This window comes from Strongylocentrotus purpuratus, unplaced genomic scaffold (assembly GCF_000002235.5).
Source record: "Strongylocentrotus purpuratus isolate Spur 01 unplaced genomic scaffold, Spur_5.0 spur5_scaffold_10, whole genome shotgun sequence".
In the NCBI taxonomy this organism is placed as follows: domain Eukaryota; kingdom Metazoa; phylum Echinodermata; class Echinoidea; order Camarodonta; family Strongylocentrotidae; genus Strongylocentrotus; species Strongylocentrotus purpuratus.
The window spans coordinates 1,386,149-1,399,304 of NW_022145595.1; the positions used below are offsets into that span (position 1 = coordinate 1,386,149).

The window sequence follows — 13,156 nt, forward strand, 5'->3', positions numbered from 1 at the left end:
ATGTGAAAGGTGCACTGTGACAAGTTAGCATTCACAGATAAATTCTAAAGATTAGTGCTTGTGTCAGCCCAGACATATTGAAATGCTGAACAATGAGTGGATTATGTGTCTAAGAAGGAAATGTTATCAAACTTGGCACAGTGCACCTTTCACATGGTGGACAGCAATGCTTTGTTATTCAGTCAACTGTGACAGTAGTAGTATGATCGGGGTGTCATTAACAAGAGGACATTCTGTCCTTTACAACAGACATAAAATGCTTGATTATGAAATCAGTAGTTTTCATATAAATCGTCATTAAACTTCAATATCCTTTATTATGATACGCCCTGTATAGTACATGCACATCAACTGCAGTTCTCTAAACTAGAGGAAACTGAAGAAAGAGGAGGACAAGAAAAAGAGGATGATGATGATGATGAAGAAGAAGAAAACTAAGAAGTAAAAGAAGGAGGAGGAGCAGCAGCAGCAGCAGAAGAAGAAAAAAAGGAAGAGAAAGGAAGAGAAGAAGAAAGAGAAGAAGGAGAAGAAGGAGAAGAAAGAAAAGAAGGAGAAGAAAGAAAAGAAGATGAAGGAGAAGAAGAAAATAAACTGAAGATTTTTAGCAAATTTATAGCTGGTTGAATTCAATGATAAAGTTGAGAGATTATTTAAAAAAACTTTCACCATTTCATAGATTGAAAGAGAGAGAGAGAGAGAGAGAGAGAGAGGGAAAGAGAGAGAGGGGGGGGGGGGGAAATAGAGAACAACAAGAAATAAATAAGGAAGTATAGTTTACAATGGTAAAAAGGTATAATATATTATCAACTGAAACCTCCACCTCACTACACAGATGTACCTTGACTGGGCAAACAGTCTGTTGTGTGAACATGGCATTGTGATCAATGAGCTCAAGGAATTCCAAGATGGCCGCATCTTCTCACTCCTGATTGAGATCCTCACCGGGACGCAGCTGCTTCCATCGTCAGAGGTAAGTGAGATCTGCAGCTCTCCTGAATAAGCTAAGGAAAAGCTTAACATAGTGAATACAAGTTAGGTTGGATATAACTTGGGCTGGACTCTTTGAAAATATGAAAATATGTACAATACTACATTTGCTATCAAATCTTATCCAGTGTGCTATTAATGTGTGATGTAGTTTTCAAGTTTAGGAGACAAATGCAACTTATATTACCGGTATAATGAATTCAGCAACCTCTCCCCCTCAAAAAACACACAAACATGCAAACAATCTGATCTTACAAATGTTGTCTTTATAATCATAAGTACATGGGATTCTTTTGAATTCTAGGAGAGTGAAGACATAAGCCATGCAACACACTTCTAAATTTCTAAAAGTATTCCCCCCCCCCTTAAAAATTGATTTTTGTTTGACAACTCCAAAGCTAATTTTGTTTAAAAAACGATCTTTAAACTAATAACTGTGGTAAACAAAGACTGTATTTTCAGATATCTTCTGCGCCAGATGTGCAAGACGCTATATAGTGATCTTAATGATAAGTGTTTCTACATTTCTTCTCCAGGACTGTGATGGTGATGATGAAGTCTCGTCCCTAGACAGGGTCCAAACCATCCTTGATTACCTAACAGGACTGGGGATCAAATTAAAAGTCTCTGCATCAGGTAAAGTCCATAGCAATGGTAGTCCTTTTTGAAACCAAATTAAAACAGAAACATAGAGCAGTTTTGCTTTTTGAAGCACCTAAAGAAAGATGGTTGATAAAAATGAAGCCCCTGTAATACCAAAGGGGTTTTCAATAGAAAGTGGGAAAAAAGCTCATGTGAATAAAAGAAGTTAAAAAAACGATTCCATGTTATCAGGTAATACAGGTAAAGCAAGCCTAAAGCTATAGAAGTACCGGAAGGAAGTCAGATATATTCATTTTATCATAATCACAACATTTTATGTATATCACAATGAAGAATACAACAATAAACTTTTTTTTCTTCTTCAAGTTGTGTGAAATTGATTTGCTCCTTCAAAATGACGTCTGTCTTATTTTGTTTCACTTGATGGATATACTTTAACCTTCTCTGATTTTTTTTTCTTCACATTCAAACAAAATAGATGATTTTCTCTTATTTCAAGGAAATTTGGAATAATTTTAGATTCTGTTTGCCCTTTTGATAAATCATATTTTCATTATGGTCCTATAATATTATTCATGTTCTGTAGAGGTTTTGTGGTCTAGTATCTTTGGAGTGTAGATCACATGGTTTATTTTCTGAGTCTCGCCGCAGCACTAATATCCTTTTTGCAAGGCTTTTGTCCCTCTCCTCTTAATTTTTAAAAAGGGTACCGGTAGGAAAGAATTCCTTTGATGCTGTGAGCACTGAAATTGGTAGCGTAGCAGGACTTGGGCAATATTAGAGTGCCATGACCCATGAGCACCTTGTGTCGTGATATTTGCGCTATAAATATATCCATTATTATCACTCTGTTTTTTGCGTTACAGATGTACTGAAAGGAGAACTGAAAAGCATTTTGGACGTGATATGGGCAATCATTCTACACTTCACTGTACACTCACCAGGTAACGAGATTAGTACAGTCAACCCATTGACTATTGCACTATCATGTTTAATACAAGAGCCATCTGGTTCCAACAGGCAGCGGGTTAAGCTGACATTTGCATTATTATCGACAGTATTTACAGTTTAAAGAGAAGGTTGAGTTTTGAGGAGAGGTGAAACAAAATTTGTGAGCGTTACCATTGTTATTATGCAAGGGTGGAAGAACATCAGATTAAACATGTTCCCTGAAAAGCATGGCTCTTCAAATGCCTTCATATTCTAAATTTGACAAGCAACAGCTTAAAAATAAGGCCTGATTTTTATGCCATATGTTTGTGTAGTCCCATATACATCTGTCTGTGTACAGTGCTCGTTACTTTACCAAGATTGGGCCAAATTTCTTATCATTTTGATGACTCCAGAACCTTGCAGTACACACCAATACCTATATGCTACACCATTTCTTTCACAGAACTCAATTTTATCTTGAACAACTCAATTATTTATACCCTTACCATGTTTTATAATTTTCTAAGTACAGTGTATGTGAAAAATTGATCCGTCTCGATTTATATTTCTTGAGAATGAGATATATTAAAGCTTATATCTAGAAACATTCAACAAACGCCCTGATTCAACCAGTCCACCTTTCATTCTTGAGTTACGAAGAAAAAAAACCACATCAACTTTACAAGGGGTATGAAAAATTTAGTTGTCAACTGTACATTTGAAATATAGGTAATATAGGCTGACACAAACAGCAAGGTATCTATCAAGCTCTGTAGATTAGTAGATACAGTTAACAAGTCAATTATTCATACCCCTTGTAAATTTTGTGTTTTTTGTGTTTATGATGGACTGGTTGAATAAGGGCCTTTTTGAATACTTTTAGATGTGAGCTTTTTATGTCACATTCAGAAAAAACATGAATAGGTACAACTCAATATTTTTCACATACTTGAAAAATTACAAAACTTGGTAAGGGTATAAATAATTTAGTTTTTAACTGTATATTGATGTACATGTTAGCTTAAAGAAATGTAAAATGAGTACCGGTAGTTGTGAGAGAAATATACACTCATCAAAGAAAGAAAAGAACTAAATAAATCATACACTTGTGTAATTGTGACAAACATTTTTGATAGGGAAAAGAAATACAGTAATTAAAATTGGTATACCGGGTATTTGTATTGAGAGAGGGGCATTGTCAATAAAAAGAAGAGGCTGACATTTAAATGCTTAATTGGTCAGTCATAATTTTTCATATATTTAATATAATAATAATAATGGATAATATTTATCAGTCGACCCCTCCTCTTGAGATTTGAGCGTACCGACAAAAAACATATTTATAAGTATTATACATACAATGTACATTCTTGATGCATAAAAGTTGATAAACATTGTATAAAAAACGTTTTTACAAGACTAGCTGTTGTGGCTTTTTGACTATTCTACCACTACGAAAATACAGTTCTTTCATTCATTGGAATATGTGATAATATTGGGAGTTATTTCATATCCTGTATTATACACTATTCAATTCAGAACTTTATTTCAGACTCAGCTGCACAAGGCAGAGGTCCATAAAACATATGTTACATATAGATAGGGAAAAAAGCTGAGTATGAACATGATGCGTGTAATAACAACAAATCGTACAAATACTAAAGAATATACAAACTAAACTATACTACTTATATACACAATGTAACTGTAACATGAAACCTTTATCTGTAAAATTGATAACAGAAGGCCTATAGCAATCTAACTCTAAGCTGTACCTGTAACTGCAAGATTAAAATAAAAATATGATATAAGTCTTAATATTAGTGTAATCACTGATTGAACACTATATTCACTCAGATGCTCCCATGCAGCAGAAGACAGTGCGTAGTGGCAAGAAGCAGTTGATCCAATGGTGTGCTGCTCAGCTTGGTGAAGCCTCTCTGGATACCTGCAAGGGACTAGCACAATGGTGAGTGCAAAGCAGTTAGAAATCATTAATTTCTCAAGAATCGCAACTGTTGATTTTTAATGTTAATACTCCACCAGGGTGGCCCACAAACTAAAATTCCAACTTGTTAAAATTGGAACATGAAAGGAGTATGCAAAACATGAGGTCCTTTGTTGACAGGCTCTAAGGCTTGCTTAAGGGCTCTTAAAGGTAAAGACCAGTTTTGGAAACGCCCCCCCCCCCCCCTCAAAAAATGAAATGGAAGCTCTTATTACCAATCATGTGAAAGAATATGTTTTGACTAATACGTGATCATACAAATTTTGCTGAGAAACGGCCTACTAATTGATATATTTGGTAAATTATTATATCCATTTGGACCTGATAGATATAACGCATGTGTTGCGCATGTGTCGCATAGTCCCATATACATCTTTCTGTGTACAGTGCTTGTAACTTTACCAAGACTAGGCCAAATTTCTTATCATTTTGATGATTCCAGAACCTTGCAGTACACACCAATACGTGTATGCTAGATGATCAACCTTTTCTGATCAATTCCACAACATTTCTTTTACAATGCAATCGCATGACCAGAACTGGTCTTTACCGGTATTTTTAAAGTTCTTAGATCCACTTTGGTGCAATCTGAGCTTTTTTAAATGCATATTCGAATATTTTTTATTACTAATATTTCATTAAATTTTTGGTTGAGAATGGGTATTAACCTTTCCTGATTTCCGAAACTGTACAATGACAAATTACATGTTACATATTTAAACCCCCTTGTGGCCTCATACATGTATGAGTGTCCTACTTCATTTCCGAAGATGCCAAGCAGTATGATTTAAACAAATTTGGTAGGGAAAAATGAATTAAAAATAAAACAACATGTTTATTTGAAGTAGACCAAAACCTTATCCTACTTGACTTTTCATTACTCTGTTTCTTATAATGCAACAGCTTTGAGAAGAACAACAAGCTTGCTGAACTTATCGGTCTCTTCTGCAGCTATGCAAATAACAGTACGGTAAGTATCCATTTGTGATATCTCTTCATGTTCTGATTAAAACTGGAGTTTTCAGTGTTTTCTCTCCATATAGTTTGTTTATAAACTTTTCTCACTCTTTCTTTCAGTATTTCTCACTAACCTTTCTATTACTCATTTTATTTTCCATCTTATCTTTATCCCTTTTTCTTTCTTTCTTCCTTTTCATCTTTTTTCTCTGTGTCATTCAGTGTACTTATCTCACCTCTTCTATTTTAATATTTTCTTCTTTGTTTTAAAGCACTCAGCTATAATTATTGTTTCCTCAAAATCCTATCTTAGTACTTCATATAGATTTAATGTTGCCTTACTATATGTATACCGTAATCATTGTCAATAACATCCTTATCCTGAGGGCAATCATAGTTGATGTAAGTTTTATAATTTAATCATTTTAAGTACAATTCTATTCTTGGTTGTAATTAATCTGTTTATTTGTGTTTGTTTTATTCATTCATTATTTTTCAAACACTTTAGGAGACTTATGTGAATAATTTGACCAGTGCCTTGATCGCTTCTGAAGAGCATTTTGGAATTACCAAGTCTTTGCTCAGGTAAGGCCACTATTTTACAATGACAAAAAATTTATATCTGAATTGTATCATATATATTAATCCATACATTATCCAAGGGATTGTCCCAATCTAATCTCCATTCCTTAAAATGATTGTAGATAGAAGATTATTGTATAGATATTCTTCTAAGAATCATATACTAGGCTAGAGCATTACCACTCTCCTCAGTGTTCAAAAGTGTCAGCTTAGTGAGATACAAAGCTTATATGAGGCAATGCCATTGTTGTTGAATGAGGAATCTTGAGGAATGTCATGCTTATCTTTGCATGTACATCAATTTCACTATTTTGTTGTAAACTCTGTTGAAAATTTAATTCTTGTGACAAATGGAGTTGCATATAAAGTTGAATACTTTATTCATTGATTTTCATGGTTAGGGGGCATTTTAAAATATATCTGAAAATATCTGAAATTCACTACCAATTCTTTCAGCAATTGCCCTAGCTCATCCTGGGTATCACTTGATGATGAATTGCTTTTCTTTGTTCATAGCCCAGCAGATGTTATAAGAGGAACAGTGGAAGAGCATGCCCTCACTATCTACCTTGCACTTCTACGCAGAAAGGTAATGAAATGCTTACAATTATCAACAAAGTTTTAATATTTGGGTGCTTTATTCACCTATTTGCACCGTCACTTCTGTGGCATACATGTATGTACAATTTCGCACTTGACGGTAGGCACCAGTTTATGGAAGGATTGCTTTGTGCAACACAATGACTTTGCAACATTACTCATCTCCAGTCTTAATTAGCTTTACAGTAATCTTTTACAGTGGAATAGATTGATTTGCAAGAGAAAGAGTTAAATGATCTTGAAGCCATTTATAGATCTATCCCATGATGAATAAAATTGTGGCAGAGGGGGATTATTTGAGTGGAATGTAAAGAGTTAATAAAAAACACTGTCTATTGAGTGCCAGAATTAATGCTCTCTTGGGCTCTCACTAGTTAATATCTTTATTAATTTGTTCTTCATGGTATACAAATCATACAGAGATTATACCTGTATATTTCTTTATTCCCTTCTGATACCGGCTATTTATAAACAACATATGAATGATTTGTGTGTGTGTGTGTGTACTTTACTCAGGACAGGAATTTAAAGGCCAAATTTATGAGCTTTTTAAAAAAAATTGGCAATATTGAAATTGTACTCTTTGCTACATTTTCAAAGTAATATTCATGTATATGAGAAAATTATACATGGACAGAATGTTGTGGAAGAGTTCAGAAAATTGTGTAAATAGACAGACATTTTTGAACTTTCAAAATGTTGCCACTTAAGAATCTTAAAGGTACATGTAGTAGTAAACTTTTCCTCTCATTCTAAACCAAATCCTGGATTTAGCTCATGCTGCAATCATAATTATCAACCTTTAGGTAAGAAATGAATTCTTTTGGAGCTTCAATATTACACCTATCACAGACACAAATAACACATAGGGCCATGCATCTCAGATTTATAAAACTGGAAACATTGTTAAACAATGCCTTTAATGCTTAAAGTTTGAACGTTTCATGATTTGATTGAAGGTCACACAACTTGCTACCGATAACGATCAGTCAGGGAAGAGCTCAGATCTGAATACCTCAGCAGGCATGCCAGAAGGATTGACAGAAGAGGTAAAGTGCTCCATTCTGTTTTCATCTGCTCCTTTATACATCAAATGGTTGTAAACTTGATGGTGTTAATGTATAGCTAATGTTTGTAACACCCATTAAAAATACTAATAAACATATCAGAGTTATTTATCCTTTCATGAATTATTATGAAAAATACTAATATACATATTAAAGTTATTTATCCTTTTATGAATTATTATGAAAAATACTAATATACATATTAAAGTTATATATTCTTTATAAATTATTATTAAAAGTACTAATAAACATATAAGCATACATATAAGAGTTGTTATCCTTTGTTTATTGTGATTCATGAGCTATTGCAAGTATGACCTTCACAAGGCACATTCATACTCAAGGGGTAAACTGTCTGAAATTAACCCAATGCATACTGGAACTAAGTTGTTCCTGTATCAAACCTATGGGATAAGATTCTTAAGTAAACTCAAGAAAACTTCAAGGTGCTGTTGTGAATTGAACAAATAAATCTGGTGGAAACAATAAAATACTTCAATATCACTGTGAGAAAATTGCTTTTATACAACACCAAACTCTAAAAGAGCTACTGCAAACAGAAAAGTATTTTATACTCTATACATAGGATCCTGTGTGTGGAGGTGTTTTTTTTCTACTTTCCATAAAGAAATTTTTTATCTTACTATGGCAATTTAATGTCTTGTTTGCATTGTATCTGAATGGGCCTGTTTACTGCAAGCTCCAATTTTTATGGTATTTATGTCTTGGTATGAGTTTTTATAACAAGTCATAAAAAGCTAATTGACGTCTTTTCAATGTAATTGATATTCATTTTGTCGGTCTTATTTAAAGAAAAAAAAGTCTTTACTGGTAGGCTGTGAGTTTTTTATGACTTATGACTTAATTCAACCTCTAGTAATCTAAATGTTAGTTTGGGTCATTGACTTACTTCTATAAATATATATGATACTTTTTTATTATCATTTTGGTATATACTATTATCTTTAAGTAATGTATGAATGACTAGAAAAGATCCAACAAAAATTAAAAACTTAGTACATAAAATATTCACATTTAAACAATTTGAAACGATCTAAAACTCTTCTGAGATTACCTAGGTGGAAGCAATGGTGAATTTAAACTCCGAAACACTCATGCCTCTGATATTTTATTTCACATTCGAGGTGAAACGGAACAAAACAAAACGTTTGTTATCATTGGACCAACTATGAATGCATTTGTTATCATTAGTTTCATCAAAAATTTACTTCACCATTGACATCACCATCTAAAGCAGAATTTCAAGCTTTAACTCCTTTAATTTTAAAGAATAGCAACATATACAGACATAGGTACTAGAGGTTGTCTTGCACTCATTGGAGTAAATCACAAACATGAACAGAAAGCTGAAATCAGACAAAAAGTGGAAGCTAAAGGAACAGAGCGTGCAAAAATATAATGGGCCGTGATTGGCTGCCAGAAAAAACCCAGATGTAATGAGAGCGTCCAATGAAAATGGGTTGTAGCAATGCTAGTTAGAATAAGACAAGAGTCCTCTCAAACTTTGTTGGCAAAGAATAGGGTCAGTGAGCTTCATTTTCTTTGTTTAAAACGCAATTCAACTTGGTACAGAGGATTGTATAACTGTTTAAGAAAATTGCAAGGTTCAAACAAACTTTTTGTACCAACTCTTCCCTCACTTCTTCTTGTACTTATCACAAGAATGGCCCATGTAGTGCATGACCAATGTTGCCAATTTGGTATTCATTTATGTAAATAGTGATCTTAACATACAAACATTTATTCAATTTCTTCAAACTACACTTTTTCTTTTTTTTCTGCATTGCACACAAGTCAATATTTCTGTAAGGGATCATTGATGTACACGTATATTGGAAATGTAAAATAACCTCATTACACCACAGGCACACCAGTGAGACCGACACCAGACCGATCAAACCTTTACGCTGACCCCAGTGGCAAACGGTCAGTCGGTCTGGAGTCGGTTTGGCACCACCTCACTCCCTTTTGTATTCGTATTGGAAGTGGCCATTATTAACACTACATGACGCCTTGACCCTCTTGTCATACAAATGAGGGTACCACATGCTTACTAACATATGACCTCTTAATGGAGTGGTCATGATATGCATAGTGTTACATAACAACTGGGGTAATATAACTTTATAGGTTGATTGACAGTAGACACTATGTATTTATGGGTGATTATTAAAACAAAGTGTATTTATTTATGAGAGTGAATGGGACGATAGTAAAAGTGTAAAAGCTGTGTGGTTAATCTTCTTGGTCAAACATCTTGGGGTCAAGAACCGCTGACCTACATGTAGCTTTTGTTAACATGGGATAACCTACTTTATACATGTAAGCAACCTAAAACATGCAGTCAAATAAATATGGTTAATCGTAAGCCAAAACAATATATCTGACTCTATTATTTAATTGAATACCACAACTGTTTCTATGGCAATTCTAATAGTGATTGTACATCCATGTAAATTTACATGAGCCTCTTCTGAATAATTATTGATGTAGATTGATACATTTGAATTTTTTCCAGTTAAAAGCTAAAAACAAAACAAAGCAAGAACAAATCAGAGAAAAATACAAAGTGTAATATTTGATAACATACTCTTGTATAATAAATATGATACTTGTCATTCCACCATCCCTTCCGAAAAAAACCTGAAAGAATATCAGAAGTAATTTAATTACTAGGATAAACCTTGAACCGGGAAGTAGGTTATAGTCATATTATGACTCCAGAAAGCAGAAGTAATTTAACTACTATGGTAAACCTTGAATGAGGAAGTAGGTTATAGTCATATCATGACCCCTCCTTCACATATGGATTAATGTACAGTTCCGCCTGCGATCAACGTCACACTGATCGCACGCAATTGATCGCGCTCAAAATGCGCGACTATGAGCGCGATCGCGCGCTCTTGTTATGCGTTATCACTGAATGCGCATACTGTCCTCTACGGCAGAAAAGAGGCGCGATATTCTGTACGGCAGTATTACAAAAGCGCTCGATTCCGTTCAAAACGGCAGTAAAAAGTGGGGGTGTTTTAAAAATATCTCTCCCGTTTCAATTTTGTTTTCCTCATTAATACGTTGATTGTTTTCCCTTTTTGAAGATTATCTAGATCATGCATGCCTGCTTTTTTTTAATTTTCTACTTCTAAAAACAATAATTATCAGCAAGGTTTTGTTGCCCCTACGGAGATCTAAAAACGATTATTATCGGCAATACTTTGTTGCCCCTACGGTGATCTAAAAACAATAATTATCGGCAAGGTTTTGTTGCCCCTACGGAGATCTAAAAACAATAATTATCGGCAAGGCTTTGTTGCCCCTACGGAGATCTAAAAACAATAATTATCAGCAAGGTTTTGTTGCCCCTACGGATATCTAATAACAATAATTATCGGCAAGGTTTTGTTGCCCCTACGAAGATCTAAAAACAATAATTATCGGCAAGACTTTGTGGCCCCTACGGAGATCTGAAAACAATAATTATCGGCAAGGTTTTGTTGACCCTCCGGAGATCTAAAAACAATAATTATCGGCAAGACTTTGTTGCCCCTACGGAGATCTAAAAACAATAATTATCAGCAAGGTTTTGTTGCCCCTACGGAGATCTAAAAACAATAATTATCGGCAAGGTTTTGTTGCTCCTACGGAGATCTAAAAACAATAGTAATCGGCAAGACTTAGGTGCCCCTACGGAGATCTAAAAACAATAATTATCGGCAAGACTTTGTTGCTCCTACGGAGATCTAAAAACAATAATTATCGGCAAGGTTTTGTTGCTCCTACGGAGATCTAAAAACAATAGTAATCGGCAAGACTTAGGTGCCCCTACGGAGATCTAAAAACAATAATTATCGGCAAGACTTTGTTGCCCCTACGGAGATCTAAAAACAATAATTATCGGCAAGGTTTTGTTGCTCCTACGGAGATCTAAAAACAATAGTAATCGGCAAGACTTAGGTGCCCCTACGGAGATCTAAAAACAATAATTATCGGCAAGACTTTGTTGCTCCTACGGAGGTCTAAAAACAATAATTATCGGCAAGGTTTTGTTGCCCCTCCGGAGATCTAAAAACAAAAATTATCGGCAAGGTTTAGTTGCCCCTCCGGAGATCTAAAAACAATAATTATCTGCAACGTTTTGTTGCCCCTATGGAGATCTAAAAACAATAATTATCGGCAAGGTTTTGTTGCCCCTACGGAGATCTAAAAACAATAATTATCGACAAGACTTTGTTGCCCCTACGGAGACAATTAGTTGTCGCTGATATTACCGGCTTTGTGACAAAAATTAAGCCGACGGAAAGAAAGAAATGAATAAAGAAAATTTATTTAAATATCACTTGCGCTAGAGAAACAAAAAGTGAGAGAGATAGAAGCGAAAACGATTAAATATCGCTGATTTTACCGGCTTTCATGATAAAACTTAAGCCGTCGGAAATAAATAAAGAAAATGAATTGCAATATCACTGGCACTAGGGAAATAAAAAGTGAGAGAAAGAGATTGGTGAAAACAATGAAGTGTCGCTGATATTACCGGCTTTCATGACAAAAATTAAGCCGACGGAAAGAAAGAAACGAATAAAGAAAATATCACTTGCGCTAGAGAAATAAAAAGTGAGATTTTTTTTCTTCTTCTCCACCTCACTTTGTCACTATGATTCTATTTTGTACTTAAATTTTTGTAAATAATTATGGGTTCACTTATTAAAACTTGCATATTTGTTTGTAAAGTGTATTTCATTGTTTTATATTCTGTTCTAACAAAACAATGGATTCTGAGTGGGGCATTCTGGCGACATTCCGAATGCCAGTTGTATAAATCCGTGACGTAATTAACTATGAGGCCTAAAAAATAAAAATATATTGTGCCTTAGGTGCTAAAACATGGGTCGGTCGGAAATCTTTTTTTTTTTCTTTCCTTTTTTTTTATCTCCCTTTTTGGGCTGATATTTTTCAGTTTTGTATGTTGTTTTTTTTTGTTTCTTTTTTTTGTTCTCGCCCTCTTTGGGTTGCTAATTTTCAGTTTTAAATATTTTAATGCTTTAAAACATGTGTTTCAGCAACATCATTCCATTCATATCTTTTCACCTTATACTAATCCATGGTTTACAATGTTGTGTTGAGACAACACTCTCTGCTTCCCAAGCTGACGAAGTTGTTTTCAACTACCTGTAAAACTTGTTAGCAATGTGAAGATTGTTGACAAATTGTACAGGTGGTCCCGGGCAAAAAGTGGTCTCTTTACTAACCAAAGAAGGGACCGAAACTGACACAGGAAAAGACAGCCAGACAGTTTTGCATGCAAGAGGTTCAAATCATAGCCTATCACACAATTTGTATCTAAACTGGCCCAATTCATAAAATATGCTCTTCATTCCTGTTTCAGTCCTGGGGATTGTTC

The 13,156-nt window shown here is 34.4% G+C and overlaps 1 protein-coding gene across 1 annotated transcript in view; it reads left to right on the plus strand.

Moving 5' to 3' along the window:
• Positions 1–2,434: 2,434 nt before the first annotated feature.
• The window catches only part of LOC100889770, a 42,845-nt gene continuing 32,123 nt past the window's right edge, over positions 2,435–13,156 (plus strand). Inside the window, exons 1-6 of the mRNA XM_003728005.3 lie at positions 2,435–2,534; positions 4,381–4,492; positions 5,435–5,501; positions 5,997–6,073; positions 6,587–6,659; positions 7,630–7,719. Of these exons, the coding sequence (XP_003728053.2) occupies positions 4,389–4,492; positions 5,435–5,501; positions 5,997–6,073; positions 6,587–6,659; positions 7,630–7,719 (411 nt within the window). The 5' untranslated portion in view covers positions 2,435–2,534; positions 4,381–4,388. The remainder of the gene's footprint in view (positions 2,535–4,380; positions 4,493–5,434; positions 5,502–5,996; positions 6,074–6,586; positions 6,660–7,629; positions 7,720–13,156) is intronic.